Raw genomic sequence first — 21,397 nt, forward strand, 5'->3', positions numbered from 1 at the left:
TTTGACAATTTGTTCGAAATATTTAATAATGATGATATTTTTCAAAAGTCAGAAGCTTATTTGTATCATAAATAAAAAAGATAATCAAAAAGGTTGAAGAAGGTTCCATACTATTCTTTGAGGATATTACCCTAGGAGCTACTAACACATACAGGCTACTTCAAAGTAAAAATTGGTAATTTGTTAATTTATTCGAAACCGCTACACCGGCTGTTATGATACTTTGTACACTGGTTCTAAATACTCTAATGCATATGTACATTTTGGCTTTGTCCAATGGCTAAGGACACATTGTATTATTGTGATGTTAAACATTTTGGGGGCTCTTCATACATGTGACTAAAACTGAAAAAATAATACAATTAAAATTTACCTATGATACATCATTCGATAGGTTTTTATAAAACCAGCCAGTTATTGTTGTTCCATATCTTCAATTCTTCATACAATACAAAAAACCATACAAACAATTAATAAGCACTAAAGGATTTTTTTTTAATTTTTATTAAAGGGCTTATATTCGCAGTACGTCCATTTTGAAAAAAAACTAATAAATGCTTAATTTTTTTGTACGTTCAGTAGAATCAAGAGGGGGTGGAACACATTTTTTGGGATTTTAAACTTGAATTTTCATAATTTATCGTCGTTATGCACTTGTTTTGTTGAAGCGAATGTTTTCGAAAATAATTGCTCGAATGCTAAATTTGTAAAAATAATTTCCTCGTACTTGGTCACAAAAGTAGAAATAATATTTTGACGGAGGTTATTTTACTTATGGGTTTGAATTATATTTTAAATATTAAAATAAACGTTTACTACATTACCTGGATCGATTAGGACTGGCCGGCGTGGAGAGAGGTTTCCTCTTGGCCTTCATCTTCTGCTTGCTGCCCGGCGGTTCTAGCTTTAGGCTGTAGCTCGAAGATGCCTTACGCGAGAATTTAAAGGATGGTGACTAAAATAACAAACAATTATTCGTAAATGTAACTTCCCACCTTGATCATTTATTTAAATTGCATTGACAGGGTGTGCTGGGAGCCAGATTTTGGTATGGAGGTATTTTCTGAGACAGAAATTTGTGCCAAAGAGAAAATGCAGTTATACGTTTTTCAATGTTTTGTAATTGGAGGGAAGGTGGAAGCAGTGAGCAGTTTGACAGTTTAGTTACTTACGCAACACTCCTTGAATTGCTTGGCGTCGATGGGCGAGGTGAAGTTCAGGCCCCACGTGTCGTTGGTCATAGGGTCCTTCCAGTACACGAAGCATTCTGATGCTTGGCCGATTCGAGTTCCTGAAACGTCACTCGGTTACAGACACAATCACGGCCAACGTACCTTGTACAAAAATAATTAAGGATGGCTCACGTTAAAAAGGCCTGGACCCGGACCGTTTCTAGCCTTACAGTATTGAAGTACAGTTTTAAAGAAGTCCAAGAGGGGTCATCCAGGGATTTGTTTGAACTTATTTTATGAAGAATTGGGTATTGATAAGCGGTATTTATTAAAAGGTAGGTACTCATGTTCAATAAAACAAATATTCGTGATAAAAAATAAACACACAAATAAATTCCATTACCAGGATTTGAACCCGAGATCTTCAGATTTTATACAGGGCCGATCAATAATATCAATTTAACCGCCAAACAACTTAGTTTTTTTATTTTTCGCTTTCATAGCCTACTTGATTCATTCTATTTCTGAAACACATAAGTTAGGTAGGTACATAACAACTAATATCGGATTGAACTCGTTGCATAATTTAGCAGACTCAGCGGTCCGATAGACTACCCGAAATACACACATTAGTGCTCTAATTCTCGAAACTAATACATGCAGACTTTTGAAACCTCTGCAGTGCAGTACCTGACACTAATCTGTTAATAAACTAATTTATTAAATTTACTTCACTTGCGCTTGACTTCACGTCGAGCGTAGCGGAATAAATTCAAAACGCTTTAAATTCAGATGACCGAGTTTTCCGACTTGTTATCCCTGTTTATATTTCGTAATTTTCCTCCTATTGTCGCTTTATAATATTATGCATAACGCATTTGTATTCTATTCTTCTCTGCTGTAAGTTATTCAGTATCAATACCTCCTGGAATGCCCGCGTTCGGCTACAGCCATAGTGGATTTCAGTCGATTGCTTGTGTACCTACTATCTAGTGTAAATTTAAAACTAGGTTACAGCGGCCTCGAGAGCATCTTCCGAATTGCCCTCCTTTGTAGATGGTACATACGCTAGCGTGGAGATAAAACTAGCGTCAGGTAAATGTTATACGGAGTATTGAGATTTAAAATTACAAATATTTAGGTACTTTCCCTTCGTTCGATCTTGAAATCGAATTCTCTTTTGAACATAAATGCTACATACTCGTATAATTGATGCGTTTATAAGGAAAATTAGAAGAGGCCCATATTCATATCACCTCAAAGGTATTTAAATAATTAAGGTATTAGATATTTTTGTAAGACGTACAACTTTCAATCCGGACTTCGCAGGTTGGAACCCCGGCTCGTATAAATTCGTTTTTTGGAATTTATGTACGGAATGTAATTTCATATTTACCAGTCGCATTTCGGGAAGAAAAACACCGTGAGAGGTTAAGACGAGAGGGGGTGCTTCTGAATATCAGAATCCCTTACCGTACATGAGAGAGCACAGGTACAGGCCAAGCAGCGGGACGTTAACCACAAACAAATAAGAAAAAACCAGCTAATGGTTGTTGCCATTGCATTTAAGATAATTACCAGGTTGTAATAGCCGTACGTCGAGGATCTTGTCGACCTGCGAGTTGTAAGCGGTGATGTGGAACACGCACTCCGGCGAGTCCTGCACGCACGTGATGTTTACCGGCACCAGGTCCTCCGACACCTGCTGCCACTTGACCGTGCCCGCGCCGGACGCGGACACGTGGAACACTTCCGCCCATAGTCTGGAAAAGTTTATTGTTTAGTCTCAAAGTGTTGAGATATCGAGAGATTAAATGGAACTTATATTTTTAATGTAAAATGTAATTTCGAATTGCGCCAATACATTCGTGAGTAAAAACGAGCGAAATGCACGGGGAAATAATAACAAAATGTCAACATTGAAATATCAAAATTTAAGCTCAAATTAACCTCCGAATCAAGTTTACATTTGTGGCCTGTATCATAGAAAAATAAGAAGAAATAGAGTGCTCACTCCATACATCAGTTTTTGTACCAAAATGCTTATTATTTTCGCAGTCGACATCTAGCATCGAGTAGCGGAACTCTCAGTACTGCTACTCAACAATAGATATCGCGGCAAACAAAAAGTCTAATGCTCAACGATTTTTCGCTCATATTATAACCAGAGTAAGCGTAGGAGTTGAAAATAGAGTTCCGGTTACTCTAGTTATAATATTAGCGGAAAATCGTTGAGCATTAGACAGTAGTTAGTGATTTTTCAAATTTTTTGAAGCTGGTTCGTTTTTGGTTTTATTTTTTTATCTTTAACTATTTAAAATGAAATAGGCATTCAAAACTAGTCTAATGTTTCGATTCACGGCAAAAAAAGGTTTCTATGCTCTTAAAACAGTTTAAATGGGTTTGCCACTATCTAACTTCACCAATGTCAACATTGAAGACACGAACTCTTATTACTCATTCCATTAGCCGCTGTTTTCATGTTTGCTCGCTATAAATCGTAAATGACTTTGACCCTCTATATGAAACAATGTGACGCGTTTCGCGTGTGCCAGAACAACCCCAGTACAACACGGAGTGGTCCACCCGGTAAATATGTAATGATGGGGAGTTGCATGGAAAATTTTGTCTGTGCCCGTGTCAATTATGCTGTGATTATTATTTAAGTAGATGCTACCTTTGAATAAAACAAAGTGAGGGCGCACTGCAGCACTGTGAGCTAAAATTCGGTTCCCATTGACATAGAAAACAAAATTGTTATTTTCAATTTTTTTATTGAAATATTATATGTTTTGCCTAGCATGCTTATGGCAGCTTTTGAATTTGGTACATTTTGGCATAAAGAGTCCCAAGTGTTTTTTTGTTTAATAATTGTCACTTGCCTTAGGGTTTGTTTACATATTGATTAGTGTTTATTACGAGTTTAATATAATTTCGCATTTGCTACTAAAGGTGAGTACTATCTCGGACGATCGATGTGCGAAATTATATTGATATGTCAAAGTTTTAAATTGTTTGGTTAAGTTAAATAGCATGCCCATACAACGACGGTATATGCAGCTATTGATAATAATTTTTACGAAAAAAAATATAAAAATAACTATGCCACTCAGTTTCCTTAACCACTCACTTGCTTTTGGCAACTGTAGTTGCCAGCGGTCACCCTTATTTTATTATAATAATAGAAGTCACTGAAAAAGCACGTGAGTGGTTAAATGAACTTAGACATACCCCCAAGTTAAAGGAGTTAAAAAAAACACAGTGTATTCTTTTGCGATTTACCCAAAACCGGTTTACCAATATTTCATGAACACACATATGTGACCGCGGCCGGCAAAACGTCCCACTTTGTCGCTTGCCATAAGGACGCCTTGACAGATACAAGCAAATCTCGGCCTTATGGCAAGCGACAAAGTAGGACGTTTTGCCGGCTGCTGTCACATATTAGCATACAGATGTTTAAAAGTATTGAACATGTGTTTTTGTAAATTATTATTAAATAAAATATTTTCTCATTTTAAAATCAAGCAGTGGCGAAAAATAACAAAAAAGTTGATGTTGAGCTCAACGAGGGTGCGGAGTGTTGGGGTCGGCAACGCGCATGTAACTCCTCGTAGTTGCAGGCTACGATAACCGCTTAGGACCAGGCCGTATGCTTGTTTGCCACCGACATAGTATGTTTAAGAAAAACATGTCCTGAATTGCAACGAACGATCAAAAATAAATTTAATTGCAGGCTTCATCACATCGCATTTCTCAAAGCTCTTCGTTTGAATACCTTTCAAAACACCTGTGATAGTAATCGATTCGTGGCAAATGCAGAACCACATTTGATCATTCATTTTAATCACTTAAAGAGTTGCATTCAGACATTGAAAATAGAATTTTGATTTTGTATTATTCTCAGTGGACCCGCTTGCGACAATATACACCGTGATTTTATTTAATTTCGTTAACTCCGGGAATGGTACGTTTAAGGAATCTAAATTGCATCATTAATTAAAAAAAAAAATTTTCTTTATGAAAAGGTATGAAATAATGTTATCTAGCATTATTTTAACACGGGCATTACATTGAATTCAACCAAACAATTGAAAACTGTGACATTTCAATGTCATTTCAAACATCATCCTCCGAGATAGTACTTACGTTTAGTAGCAAATGTATAAACTCATACTAAACACTAATCAATATATAAATAGGCCCTAAGGCAAGTATATACGCTCGTAAGGGCATTGTAAGATAAAAACAAATTATTGATTATCTCCGAAATGGAGTTAATTAGAATACCGGTGTCTTTGAGAAAGTTACTTAATTTAAGCTGAGGAATGCACCCTTGAAATTAACGAAAAAAAAACACGGTGTATAAGTGTGAGCGACATAAACTGATAGGCCACTCATTCCAGTATGATACTGATCGGTGAAAGTGATGTTTTTGGTTAAATCCGTATCATATCAGTATCATATTGGAATGAGATCTAATAACTAAAACTAGAATTGGCCTGTGATCAGATCTTTTAAAATGTGAATGCTGCTCCAGTGCTTTCACATATCGAACTTTTCATTACATTTAGAACATGTCGCTTGGTTCCGAGTGTTCCGACTCGCTCTCATTTTGAATCACCTAAAATACCTTCAAATGCAAATTTCCTTAAGGTTTTAGCTTGATAAATCGGAAAGATAGGGCATTATTATTGTACAATAAAGTTTAAAAAAAGTTATGAAAGTTTAAGTAATGTGGACCTCTCGAATGGCATGGACATGGAAAGAGAGAAACGTTCCATGGCTGTGCGTTGTAATATGCTTGCCCGCAGGTTTTCACGCTGTACGAAAGAAGTTAAAAGGCCTACTGCCAGAGCTTCTCTACACGTGCAGCCTGTGGGTAAGATACACGCAGAGTACTCTCAATACCCTGAGAGTACAATACAATAATGCGTTTAGGATACTGTTGGGACTGCCGCGCTACTGCAGTGCATCAGTTATGTTCGCGGAGGCTCGAACCGATGGCTTTCAGGCCACAATGCGTAAGCGTAGTGCCTCACTGATGTGGCGGTTGCGCGGTAGCTCCAACAGTCTGCTACGTGTGCTATCCGAGAGATTAGACTGCCCGTTCCAGCACCATTGGATGCTATTGCACGTGCAGCGGTAGCCTTATTCATGTTATGTAAAAAAAATGGTATTTTTATTTTTATTTAAATCTGTCTTTTACTAACATTAGCATATTAAGATTAATTTTATTGTGTTACTAGCAAATGATATGGTCTTATTATGACTGAAATAAATGATAGAAGTGAATTTAATTTATCTAAAATATTGGTAAATGTTATCATCTTCCTCGCGTTGTCCCGGCATTTTGGCACGGCTCATGGGAGCCTAGGGTCCGCTTGACAACTAATCCCCAGAATTGGCGTAGGCACTAGTTTTACGAAAGCGACTGCCATGTGACCTTCCAACCCTGAGGGTAAACTAGGCCTTATTGGGATTAGTCCGGTTTCCTCACGATGTTTTCCTTCACCGAAAAGCGACTGGTTAATAAATATCAAACGATATTTCGTATTCCGAAAAACTCATTCGTACGAGCCGGGGTTTGAACCCGCGACCTCCGGATTGAAAGTCACACGCTCTTACCGCTAGGCCATCAGCGCTTGTGGATATTGGTAAATGTTATATACTCATTTATAATATATATGTAGTCTGTTAAAACTGTCATATTTTATCTCATTATGAGTATTATTCAGATTATGCAATTAGTTATTGATATTGTTATGATACGACCTTGTATTCATACTAAGAATACCGCTCGAGGAATAGGCAATCGGTATGAATATCCTCTTATCTTTTTTTATTTTATCATACGAAGAATGATCCAATTCTCATGTCCATTGTACAAATAAAGACATATTTGCATTAAAAAATATTCCAATGATTGAAACCCACAACCATTAAATACAGGAAAACATCGTTAAAAGTTCTGCTGACTTGCCTATTCAAGTTTACTTAAGAAAATAGTATTGGTGCATGGAGATGTGCAATAAAATTACATTTTCGATACACAACTCAGTCAACTGAACGCGTATTCTGATTGTAATAACAGGTTACGAATTTGATCTAAATTTCTTATGGAGATAATCTGTCAGTGTCAATAGTGTCATTTCAACCAAAAACGTCACATTTGACTCTGACAGATTTTATTAATAATATTATGGATACTTACTGCCTGAAATAAAAACTTTTTGTTTTTATTTATTTTATTATACCAAATGGGGCACACATTTTTATTTTACAAATGAAATATTACTTATTTTTAATCAAATTATATAAAATTGCGCCGCGCCGTGTTCTACCAAAAGGGTACTTATATTCTCGGTTGTCAATAAATAAGACGATATTTCCATGAAGCTCACATAAAGCTTGCATAAGCGACAATGTGGTACCTTTTAATTGAAAATGTCACAATATCCACAACAAATCCGGATAAAATGAATATCCTATTATTACAATCAAAATACTTCTCCCGGTCTAGTTAAAAATAAGTAGGTGGGTTTAAAATAAGTAGGTGGGCTTGAAATAAGCAGGTGTTTACTGCTTGGTTTAAATTCAGGAACAAACAAGGTAGCAGTTGGTTAAGAAGTTACGGCGTGGAATTGCCAGAGTCAAGCCTCAAGGCAACTTCTGCAGTGCGGTAGATATTGCTACATACGCGGTAAACTTTTCTTAACATAATCTTATCAAGTACAATTAAGTAGCACATTTTCGTATGCACTATAGCAGTGGTGGCCAACAGGTCGATCGCGATCGACCGGTCGATTGCGACTGTTAGTCCAGTCGATCGTGGCAAGGCAAAAAATATAAATACGTAGACCAGTTTCATTTAAGGTTTCAAGAAGTATGTAATTGGTAGATCGCAAAGGGTTTCGTTAGTAAACAGGAGGTCTTGGGTCTAATCAAGTTAGCCACCCCTGCACTATAGCATTGAAATTCAATAAGCAATAGTAATTCCAGTAAAACAGATACCTCAACCCGACCCTACCTCACCCCGCTTTGATAAGTTTTCTACACATCGACTGACAGGCGCAATTTGGTTTTTAAAACAGATTAGGAATTAAAGTAAATTCATCCTTATGTGGCTCGCATGTGGCATCATGTAAACAAACGTGACGTTCTAACAATACGATTCATTTATAATCTAGATATCCGTATGATCCGTTCGTTACTGCGATTATTTATGAAAATCTTATTAGAAATGATATTGTTCACTGGTTACTTTTTTAAAGTATACAACAACATTTTAACGCCCCGATACGAAGAATGACTAAGACACGTTTAAGATCTTGGAAAGATCTATAAAAGATCGATAACTAAACGACATGTCAAAATTGACGTTTATTTCGATTCCGCTGTGATCCCAATAAGATCTATCTACGATATTTCTAACGTCAAAGTGACATTGGTTGCCCGAATCGAGCTGCTTCTGTTAATTATACGACATACAAACGATATCTAAATGAGAACTTATCTAAACCAGAACTTATCGTATCTCATTCTTCGAATCGGGCCAAGTGATGATTATTATGTAATTCCAGAGAAAAGTGTGACAATGTCTTCGATAACTCCTTTATCACCTGATTAAAATGTAGTTAAGATTATCACCTGATAATCTTAACTACATTTTATTAGTAAATTAAACTTGTCTAAAACAATAAAAATTAAAATTTTATATATAAGCTTGAATATATAAAAAAAAAAAAAAATTAGTCCCCGGGCGGGATTTGAACCCGTAACACTGGTTGTTTCTTGCCGCCCGCGTCTTAACCCGCTGGACCAGACGGACAGTGGCATGCATCACGAAATTAGCGACCATATCCGTCCTCGAAAGAAAAACGCATGAAAACTCGAAAACACGCGTTTTCCCAAACATAAGACTAATCTAGATCGATTGTTTACCCCCAAAAACCCCCATATACCAAATTTCAGCGAAATCGTTACAGCCGTTTCCGAGATCCCTGAAATATATATATACAAGTAACTTATGTATATAAATAAATATTTTGAGGTAGTCTTATATAGATCGACCTAGCCCCAAACTAAGCAAAGCTTGTTCTACGGGTGCTAGGCGACGACACCTACACCTACTTATGAAGATACATACATACTGAAATACATAGAAAACATCCACAACTGATGAACAGATATTCGTAATAAACAAAAATAAATATCATTACCAGGATTCAAACCCGGGCCCTCCAGCTTCGTAGGCAGGGTCACTAGCAACTAAGAGGCCGTTGAAACGCTTATCAATTTCTGTAAATTACAGGTTTTTCTTCTATCACGTCGCCTAAAACTTACACACACATCAATGAGTACGTATACAAACATGTCGTGTGCTCATAGATAAAAAAAACTATTCCCGTACTATTACATGTTCACTCAATGACTGTAGCTTTATATTACCTGCAATTAAAACTGTGTAGCCTATATGATTTATATTGAAGGTCTTCCAGGGTCACCCTGACCCTTCTACTCACTGTCGCAATGTATATTTCATTCGCACATCTTAATATCACTCAGCCCCGCGCGTGACCAAACCACCGGAGGATGCCTGTCTCTGTACTTTTACTACATAAATCGTCGCTGACCGCATTATGTAAGGTCTATAAGTATAAATAACGGGTATAAATGCATTTTTTTTTAAGTATGGCTGCGGGAAAAGTTTGGCTAGCCTTTCACATTGGGGCCTGTTTACACATTAATTATTGCGAGTTCGTACATTTGTTACTTGCTACGTATGTTTAGTGGTAAATATATGAAATCGCACTAAACACTAATCAATGTGGGCCACGGTATGAATGCCACATGGTTCTCTAAATCATTGCCGGAAATTATTTTTCCGAATGTCATTTGGCAACCAATTTTTCGCATTATTTTATTTTATCGACTGATTAAATTGCAACTCAACACAATAATTTGAATGTTCCCAACTTAACAGTTAGCAACTGTATGTTTGGAACACAACTTAAAAAGCATACACTTTTTAAAACGCTACGTTTTACTTAGCAGAATGACTTCGTAAGTATAATAAAAAACATAAAAAGCTTATTCTTGTAAGTTAACATCGTACGTAATAAAGTCGGTTCTGGCTGTTTAGTCGCAGTTAATCTAACACGCTCCTCCCCGCTTCGCTTGTCGTCGCACCTATCTTGCCCCTGTCAAACTACTAGGAGTTATTATGTTAATAAATATTTAGGCAATTGAATTATTTGACGAATTAAATATATTCCAAATGTTTTATATCATAATAATAATTTACTAAACAATAATTCGATCAAGTAAAACGTTATCATAATGAAAAATTGCCGAATGTTAGTTGCCAAAGTAAATCTTCAGTGCGAAAATTTGGTTGGCAAATAAAATTCGGTCAGTAAAACTTCGGCGAAAAGGCCACATATCCCGGAGACACACTTACCCGTATTGACCTTAGCACTAATATTATATAAGTACGAACCAGATACACTACGATGTCGAATCAATATCAATTTGTTAAAGTATGAATGGACCTTTCACCCTTTTCATTTATTTGCTGTCTCTTTCAGCGAACTCTTAACAAGCAATATCAGCAACACTCTTTAACAAACTTTCAGTAAAACTATATATTTGCAATAGTATTTTTTACGTATATACGAGTATACTTTTTTCATACCACGTCGGGGCAAACAAGCATACGGTCCGTCTGATAGTAAACAGTTGCCGTAGCCTATGTACGCCTATAGCTATACTAATAATCGTATGACGTTTACCACCACGAAAACAAAATTGTGAAGCATAAAATTTGAGTAGGTTTATAGTATGCTTTCATTCATCAACAATGAATACCAAAAAGTACCTAATTAATTTTGTTAATATTTATTTACCAGGCGCCTGGTTGCACAAATACAAGAGCCGTTATGGCTTACAAGGATGCCAATATTCAGGATTACAAGTTATCACACAACAATAAAAATCTCAATAAACGATATTTGTCTTAGTATTTTGAAGTTCCAGAAGATATTAGTTTAACAGTTCTGTGGATCTTTATTTATACGTTAAGGTTTAAAAAAATGGAACTTATGGGAATTCCACAATTCGAAAGACTAGACATTAAATCAAAAATATTTATTTGTAGCATGCAAGTTTAATACCCGAATAAATATCGTTAGGTCTAATATTGCAGTGCAATTTTATATACCACGTCGGTGGGAAAAGTGTTGACTGAACGAAGATGTAGTGCCAAAAAAATAATGTTGAGGTAGTTTGGACTCGTGGAAAGAATGAGTGAAAAAAGGCTAACAAAGTATAACGGAGAAGTAGAAGAGGGAGCTGGAAGGGGAAGAACTCGGCGGACTTTCTCTTATCAAGTCGGAAAAATCCTGTAGAAAGGCCAGGGCAAGAGCTAATGCAAGGGTTAAACCAGCGAGCGTGTATGAGGAATGTTATGAAAGTGAAGGAAGCGAAAGAGGTATGTCAGGAACGTAGCAAGTGGAAATCCGTGGTTTTTGCCTATCCTTCCGGGAAATAGGCATGATTATATGTATGTATGCTAGTCGGTGGCAAACAAGCATACGACTCGCCCGATGGTAAGCGGTCATTGTAGTCTATGAGAAATGAAATATTGAAATTTTGGCGCTTTTTAATGAACCGGTCCTCGCAACTGGGTACCTAAGTATCCCAAATTCCTCCTAAGGTATGAGCTTACCGCAGTAGGTGTCCGTCGCGGCGCCGGGAGTTCTGCCACGGGCTGTCTTCATAGCGGTACGCCTTGCGCAGGATGGGTGCGCAGGAGCACGCCGATAGCTTGTTGCCCATCGTACGTGTTCCGCACTCGGCGCACTGCACTATGCTGCCTGTAATAATGTCAACAATTTAATACAATTGATTTCACAGCTCAACCACATATTGTACTAGTTTTACAAACCAGTTTTGTCAAAAACACTAGAATGTAACTGTGTGTGAATGTAATAACCCTTTAACGGGCAATCTTCGATTTTATACGGCAAAAATTACCACTCTACTCGTATAACAATGATTTTAAACTTCATTTCAAAATGACAGGGTTCAATTTTCCGTCATTTCTGATACTCGTCTGACCGTTAAAGGGATAAACTATCTTCTTGGGGTTAAAATATCCTCTACTCCTCTGCATAAGCAACTCATTTCAAACTCTAATTATTTAAACTTTAATTATTTTCATAGACTTGTTTTTTGTAAAATGTGACGGAGTGGAGCTTTTTGTATGAGATGAAAATAGTTTTTAATTTTTTTCAATTTAAATATATGTAATTTACAGTTATAAAGACATACAATATCACTCGTTTTTTTTTTTTTTGAAGAAAACACAAATACAAGCGTCACAGAGTGTTCGGAAACAAGACAAGGAAAATAATTTTGACCCACAAGATCATCAAGATTATGAGCCCGATTTAGATTTTAATTCCTTGGTCTGAAACTGTTACTAGATTTGATTTGTCAGCTGACAAAAGTGACATTTTTGGTCGAGAACCGCTAAAGGGGTCAAATCCATTACAGTTTCAGATCAAGATTTCGAATCTGAATTCTTCAAGCTTAAAAGTAGATAAGGAAACGTAAATCTTATTGCTGAACAGGAAAACTTTGGGTATCGCTACGAGTAATATTGCACCAATATATTTATTTAAGTGAAGGAAGCGAAAGAGGTATGTCAGAATCGTAGCAAGTGGAAATCCGTGGTCTCTGCCTACCCCTCCGGGAAATAGGCGTGATTATTTATTTATTTATATTTATATATTTGCAAAAATTGTAATCCTTCAAAATTTTGGTAAACTAAAGGTTTATTTACTCAATAGAAAAGACTATAAGATCGTTACGCTCAATGGTATATTTTCTGAAGCATTTAACCATTCTGCGTATAATCAACTATTGGTCTACCTTTCTAAAAATCTAACCTACATCATTTTCGCATTTTTATCACTTGTCACTATACCTGTCACTTTCGCACTTACTTGTTGTAACGTGACAGGTATAGTAACAAGTGATAAAAAGGCCAACGTGCTACAGCCGCAGAAGGCATTCGCCAATTCTTGTACGAACAAGTACGACAGAAATGCATGCGCAAATATTAATAAAATCACATCATTTTCATATCAAAATGCAAGTTTGAATTGGCCTCCAGTACCCCTAGTGTAAATTTTATCGACATCATAACGTGACGAACGCGTTTGCGTTAAGTCTCATTTTGTATAGGATTTTGAGTTTCCAAAACGTCCCGCTTGGCGCGCTCTTTCTAAATCCAATACAAAATGAGACTAAACGCAAACGCATACGTCACGTTTCAAAATCGAATTTATTTACACTAGGGGTACAGGTCAAATATACTACGAGGCGACTCATGTCTAACCAGAAATGGAAACAAATGTATACTACATAATGATTACAAAAATAATTGGAGTCATTTACAAAATATTCATTGTTATACAATAAATTGGTACCACATAACACAATAATTTACCCGAACAATTAACTAAAAACGCATAAGTAAGTAAATACATTACGACAAATCGCATTCATTTCGATCATTTTAATTTCAGTGTAAATTTAACCTAAATTTTAAATGTAAGTAATTTAAATGATGCTGACCTAATTTACGCGCTTAAAATTTAAATAATTAAACGTAACTTAATGTAATTGAGTTAAAAACAAAAATTCCTTCCAAATCCGTGGCATGGAATATTAGCAAAACAATTAACAGAGGGGATTCAAGATTTCTAAGGAGGTTTGTCACAATTTGGGATTTTAATATTTTTATATAGGCATGTATTTTTAAACACCTATGTATTTTTTAGGAGACGACTTGAAAGCTGTTTTTCTATAATATTATATTACTAATGAATGGCATAATTATTGTTTTGTGAAATCGAACAGTTTTTTGTTAAAAATTCACAATGTATTTTTAATCATGAGATTCAAGATGAAGAGAAAGATGCTCGTTATTTGTAAGATGACTGTAAAACGGGGTACATGAGTGAAATAAAAAATGTAGCCTTTATTCTTAACTCAGTCAGTATATGAGTCAGCACGAAAAGTATCTGGAATACTTTTCTAAATAGACATATTTATCTATTTAGTTCACGTTCATAAGTATCAGTCACAATTGAATTATATGTAGAACACGTATACAGACTTATACATTTTTGTTAGTCTGTGCGGAAAGAGAATGTATGGGTTCCCTTACATTCCACGACTCTTTCTGCACAGACTCTATCCTATTAGAGAATGGTAGATACTTTTAACGTGTACTGAGTTTGATCCGCTACTTTTGATGCTGGCATAATCATATAATAGCTGACCATAATTCTTCAGGATTACGATGGCTTAGGCTACGTTCCTTACAGTGACTTGCATTTTGTCCGGACGTAGCCGACAAAAACAAACATGTTTGTTTACTTCGATACACGCTAAACGACTAGCGACTGGCGCGCAGTGCGGCCGGTCGCGAAAATACTAGAATGTTCATTTTAAGGGGCTCACTGATTACCAGTTCGCTGAACGATATCGGCCTGTCTGTTATTCGCAAAAGCTGACAATCGCGAATAACTGACTTGCCCATATCTGCCGGCGAACTGGTAATCAGTGGGCCCCTTTACTAAGCTACTTGCTAGGTGACTCGCTAGGCTCTAGACACTAAGCAGTCTGTACGGACGAGGCTTTACAGTCAGCACGTCCCATACTACACATAATTGGGAGGCAAATTGAAACATTGTGACATCAAAATTATATCTAAAATATAAATGATTTCAGGTACTTTCCGTACATGTATTGGCATGAGCGAGCATTTAGTTACCATTTTGATGTCTCAATGTAAATATGAATTGGCCTTCGGGTAAAAGGTAGTGTCATACCCGCGGTTCCGTGATGTCACCAGGTGCCATCGGAGCGCGAGAGCGAGTGGCCGCGGTTGAGACTCTGCGACCGCTGAGTGCCGTGCCGGTGCTGATGTCTCACACTGGCGCCATGCTGCAACCCACCACCATATAACACCTAGTCACAAGCTACGGTATATGGAATATGGAGTATGGTATTCTTTCATTTTACCAAACAGCATTTTATAGGACGTGACATTTGCGGAAATTTTATAGAAAACCGGAGAGAGCTTAGGACATTATTGTAAGTAGCTATAGACGGGTTAAATATTGCAGCAAAAAGTCCAAGAATTAGAAATACCGCAAATGTATTATAATAGCGCCTATCTATCATCGCATAATAAATATGTAAAAAATATAAAAGTTAACATTAACATCCATTTGCTAATCTGCGCAAAATTAAATTTTTGTGAAGTATGGATTTGCAATTGGTAATAAGTGCATAGTTATTAGACCGCAGTTTTACTTCCGATCTTTGTAGTAGTGTTCCTAGGCTTCAAGAAATTCGATTTTGCCAGCCTGGAGAGTGGTGCGACACAGTTCTAAAGATCCTCGACTAACATACTCACGGCCCAAATTGAATAGTTTATAAGATGTCACAGCGATATGCTACGCTACGAGCTAAGCTACCACCATCTCGTCTAAAGAGCAGTAGGAGCTTTATGCGGTATACTGCAGCCATCCAGATTCCGCCATCCCAGAATCGACTTGCCCAATAGGAATATATCCGCGCCCCTCCTGACGACTACACGCACTCCGCTAAAACGCTTCCCGCTGGGCATAAGCAGCCGTGGCCAATCTCGAAAGCCTTAAACAGATTGCTTTCCCAGGTCGGCAGCAGCAAGAAAAACATACTGCAGTGCACTCTAGGCGGCTCAGACACCCAATGCCCATGTGGGACGACTCCCCAAACAATTACACACATGCTATCCTGTGCTCAGCGTGCCCGCATGCCTGCTCTGAGTGCCTACCACGAACCACGTTCGACGTGTTGCCTCCCTGTCACACTTACGTACGAATTTATAAGTGTGACAAAGAGGCAACACGTCGAACGTGGTTCGCGGTAGGCCCTCAGAACCTCCGTGATGCGACGGACAGGGCGATAAATGTCGCTACCTTTTGATACCGCACAGTCTGAAAGAAGAAGACACGACATTTCTTCAACCAAATATGTCACTTTTTACACTGACAGATCAGTATCGTAATCACTGTGACATCTTATAAGCATTGTTATAATTGGGCCGACATTAAGAGTACTTTTAAATTTGGGCCTGGTTTACATTGAAGCAGATTATTATATGTATAAGTATTCCACTAACGACGTTTGGCAAAATGATAAAAATACCTGTGTTCTTTTGTACTCCTTTTTTGTATAGTTATTTAATTATGTAGATATGTCTGTACAGTAGTGTACAATATAGTAGCAGTGTATCTATACTAGAGTAACTTCAGTAAATATTTTCTTAAAATAAATTAAAGATAGTTCTTCTTTGTTGTGGGCAGCACTATCACCAGAGACTCAAACAAGCAAACAAACCAAGTATTGGGTACAAATGAATAAATTATAGACTATTAGTACAGTCAGCTAGGAAGATCGTGTAGAAAAGTTCATTTCTAGGTCAGATGAGTGTTGTAAAGCTTCGATTGAAAATAATGGCCAAGATACTAAATTTAAGGTTCAGTAGGTTCAGAAAACAGTTTTTGAACAGTCATAGCGCTTTTTTTGGTCACAATACTTCTGCCAAAAATTTAGTAAGCAATCTTGAGGCCTTTCTCGAGGGCCCCTGTACATTTGAATCCTGAGTTTTTGACTTTCACTCAATAGAAAAAAAATCACAAAACATAGGTTAAAAATGCACTTTGAAAATTTGTGACTAATTTTGCACAAAAACTAAAAACATGAAAATTGCTTCTAAAAATCGACGATATCATGTTTAAGGAAACTTATCGTTTTTTTTATTTACACGTACAAAAAATTTAAATTCTAAAACATAATATCCGCGCTCCCGAGCACGCACACCCATCTCGCTCACGCTTACGCTCTGTGACAGTGAGAGAAAAACAAGAACTACACAATTGTATAAAGTCTGTTTTCTTGTCTTTTTTTTTACTTCCAATATTATTTAAGTAAAGTATACGAATAATTTTAAATTCATGTTGAGTGATACATCACGAATAATAAACAAAACTTCAATATGATTGATCTACTTAAAGTTATCGTTTACCCTTCTGTACGATTCCCACCGACCGGCTGGAGTCAAGCCACGAGCCTCTTTTCAATGTGCCTATGTGTGGCAGAAGCGATGGAGTCCGTCCAGAGCCGTCCGCGTCCGCGAAAAGCCGATCGGCTTGCAGCCGTACAAATGTGAAATGCGCTCCGTTTCCGCCCGTTCGGTGGGAATCGTACTTTAATATTCATTTTCTCATTGACTGCTATTATATTGCACACAGCTGTATGTAAACTTTAAAAAAATATGTGTAGACAGGTGGTAAAAACGTGCATTGATCAACATTGGTATCGGATTTTGGGATACAATTAACGGATTAACATTCTATTAGGTAAATACTGTATCTTAAACAAATAGTGATTACGAGTCCATAACATGCAAGTTTCTATCATATTATTATGTTTATTTCTACAAAATTACTTATATATACTATGTAGTGTTAGCATTTGATATTTAAAACACAAAAACATGCCAATAAAAGCAATTTTAATAAAATTTGATAAGTTATAATTAAATTATGAGATTCATGATAATGATGTGAAATATGAATCAACATGCAAATCTATTAAGATCACACTGGGCACATTTTTAGGAGTCCGGTATCATCACGATGTGCGGAGCCGAAGCCAACACGTACGAGAGGCCCTTGTCACACTTTAATAGAGATCAATTCTAATTTTAGTTATTCGATCTCATTCCCATGTTAGGGCGGCGAATAGGGGAATTTTCGGTAATACTCGAGCGTGGCAGTTTAAGATATGAGAGATACCTTAGACCTAATAGAACAACCTTGTAAAGTATTTAGCTCTATATGTAGTGACACGCGCCTAGGATAGACGATCAGATTAGTAAAAAAAAATCGATAGTCTGAAATACTCGAGCGCGTCAGATTAATATATTGGGGGTTGATTTTAGTGTTTTAAGACTAAATTTAACTAATCTGACGATAAGTCCTTGACGCTGCCGAGTTATAGGGTCGCGAACTTGTAAAAAAAAACGTCAATCCGGCATTCTCGAGCGCGATTTTTTCTTTTTTTCTTTTGAAGAATATAATCTAAAACTTACTAAAAATACAAAATCTGCCGGTTTTCTGCATGACCGGAAGTGTGGAGGAGCCATTTCGTCTTCCGAAAAACGCGTTGCGGCATATAAGTCGCGAACGATACATTTTACAAAAAAAGTTTAAATAAACAAAAAAGGTAATTTTATTTTACACAAAAAAGGTCTCTTTACATTTTTGTCCAAAGTTAAAACTTTTTGACTTGAAGCATCATAAAAACTCAAACTCCCTGTTTTTTGAGTATATCTCGAAAACTGAGGGTGTTAAAAAAAATTGATATGAAATAACGATGATTAAATGATGTGACTTTTATTATATCTCAAAATTTGTTTTTTCTATAGCTTCTCGACAATTTTCGTGTACTCGGAAAAAGTTACGCGTATCTGTATACAAAAGTATTATTAACATGTACAGTTTCATGTATGTATATTATTCAATAGCCTGTTGATGCTCAAATTGTTTTTTGGACGTACCGTAAGCAAAACGAAGTGAAGAATTGAAGCAAAAAAGAGGAATTTGCCATAAACATGTAATACAGACTGAGCGCTTCGCGGAAATATATTTTTATATCATTTCATTTTTTTATACAATAATTAATACAATTCGTACTACATTTCATCTACATTTACGTTGGTTGCATCTATCGCTTTATTGTCATTCTTAAAATCCCCGTTTTATCAAGGAGAAAGAAAGGAAAAAAAAAAGAAACCAAAAAACCTTTTTCGGTCAGATTAAGAGAACCCACCAACATTTTTGTCAGATTAAGAAAATATGCTTTCAGGATACCGAGATAAACCTCCCCTATGAAAATCTGACGCGCTCGAGTATTTCAAAAAAACTTTTTTTTTTTGCATTTTCAAAACTTCATCGTAACTTATCGTCACGCCGAAATCGTCAGTTTTTTTAAAGGGAGCTTCCTTGGGGCCTACTTAACACCCCTTCCGAAAATCTGACGCGCTCGAGTAATTTTTTTTTTTTGCATTTTTGACTACTTTATATTCCTACCCCCACCACGCAAACCGGCAGATTAGTATACCGTTGTTATCAGAGGCACTTGGGGCATACGTAGTATGAATATCTGACGCGCTCGAGAATGCCCAAGTAACTGTTTTTTTAAAATTTTTGAAAACCGTACACGCCAAACCCACCGCTAAAATGGTTTTTACCATACGAGCTTTTCTTTTCGAAATTATTTTATCTTTCGATTTTGATAGGTCTCGACGGCGCCGTTGAATTACGCCATTTAGCTACCTCGCCTCCCTAACTAATATGATACTGATCTGTTAATCTGTTACTGTCAAAAGTGACGTTTTTGGTTTAAGTAATGTTACCTATGACAGTCAGATCATTATCATATTTAATATATTTAATGTACGAGTACATATATTTAATCTGCTTTCAGATTGTACATATATTTAATTTGCTTTCATTTGATATCCCACACGTGTTATGTGCAGTGTATTGGTAGCGGTTACCGATTCTGATCATTATTTCCACAATGGAGAGGACTGTCATGAAATGTAAGGGGTACAATTTTTTTTTTATTAACTATAGCCATTAACATTTCTCAATTTTGATCGGAATGATCAAACTAATGAAAATGCCCCCAATTAATAAAACAATTGAATTTTACGTTTATTAATACCAATTTGAAATGAACATCAGGAACTAATATTAATATTACTCGTATACTTAGTTGATGATATCCTAAACATGAGGCCATATAAATTTTGAAAACGCCGCCGCAAATCAAACGGGGGGGCTGTTATTTCTTACTATAGCAACATGGGTACCAAATGAAAGCTAGTGATTCTTATATTTTGATATATCTGGTTAATTATTTTTAGACATTATACTTATATACAGTATATTTAAAGTCATTTGGTATAAAATTTGTAATAATATATTCTGTCAATTTCAATTTAGAGTTCAAAGTTAATCTGGGTTGTGAAAGTTTTGAAGGTTTTTTAATGATTTGTTAGACCAAGTAGTTAAAATGTTACAATATTTATATATTTCTAATCTAATCACAATGGCCTTTCATTTGGTACCCCACATGGCATGTTTAAAAGAGAAAAAAAGTTTGGACTGCCGACTTTATGACGTCATAGCAATTACCTCCACCTTTTTCGCTCTTGTCATCTCATATATTTGTGTTCAAGACATTATCCTGAATCCATTAATACTATGTTTACCCGTATCCGAGATGACATGATCGAAAAGTAACCTACAACGTGTTCCGCCGCTCTACTATTTTGGGTAAATCCTAAAATTAAATCAACTTTAATTTGTATTCAGCATTTACTCGTATACATCTAGGTCTACCCAACATTGGGTGGGTAATGTCAGAAGTGATGATACTGATGATGCAATACCTAACATTATCCAGCCAGTATTGGGTAGACCTAGATGTGTACGGGTAAACGCCGAATACAGATTAATGTTGTTTTAATTTTCGGACTTTACCCAAAAGGCTTATGTGGTAATACTAGTTATAATGGGTAAGCTTGAATTTAATCAACCTTGCAACATTACACAGAACATATACATTAAATAATTTTAAACGTAACAACCCACGCTCACCGTCGGAGGTCCGTTACAGATGCATAATCTCCGAGGTTGGTAATTGCCAACACATAAACAACGACTAACACAATCAAAAACCCACGGATTGCGCTGTCGCCAGACACAAAGGTTTGTTATGATCAATAAACCTATTTTTATCGTACACCCAGCACAAGTTATGAAGCGGCTTATTTGTCTTGCCAATACACGGACGTGCTTTCGAACTGTTTCGACACAGAACTACGACTGGAGGTATATAATTAACAATTAACTTGGGAATTGTCTCAGGATGTAGGTTGCACTTATAATGTAAAAACCAATATCCTCTTTTTTGAATGATCTGCCTATGTCTGTTTTTTTTTCTCAGTAAAGAAAAGAAAAGAAAAGTACTTTCCCTGTTCATGGTATCCTAAACGGAATTACCCAGTGTATTCGAAACGAAAC

At 36.4% G+C, this 21,397-nt stretch overlaps 1 protein-coding gene across 18 annotated transcripts in view; it reads right to left on the minus strand.

Annotated features, from left to right (window-relative positions):
* LOC133520049 (protein still life, isoform SIF type 1) overlaps positions 1–21,397 on the minus strand; it is a 187,714-nt gene that overhangs the window by 150,202 nt on the left and 16,115 nt on the right. For 16 of the 18 annotated variants that reach the window (XM_061854332.1, XM_061854331.1, XM_061854333.1 and 13 more), the window contains 5 exons: positions 15,080–15,194; positions 11,902–12,049; positions 2,751–2,935; positions 1,173–1,291; positions 825–955 (listed from right to left, as the gene is read on the minus strand). In XM_061854332.1, coding sequence (XP_061710316.1) covers positions 825–955; positions 1,173–1,291; positions 2,751–2,935; positions 11,902–12,011 — 545 coding nt within the window. In that variant the 5' untranslated portion in view covers positions 12,012–12,049; positions 15,080–15,194. The remainder of the gene's footprint in view (positions 1–824; positions 956–1,172; positions 1,292–2,750; positions 2,936–11,901; positions 12,050–15,079; positions 15,195–21,397) is intronic. The other 2 variants (XM_061854323.1, XM_061854317.1) reach the window with 2 other exon arrangements.

This window comes from Cydia pomonella, chromosome 7 (genome assembly GCF_033807575.1).
Source record: "Cydia pomonella isolate Wapato2018A chromosome 7, ilCydPomo1, whole genome shotgun sequence".
In the NCBI taxonomy this organism is placed as follows: Eukaryota; Metazoa; Arthropoda; class Insecta; order Lepidoptera; family Tortricidae; genus Cydia; species Cydia pomonella.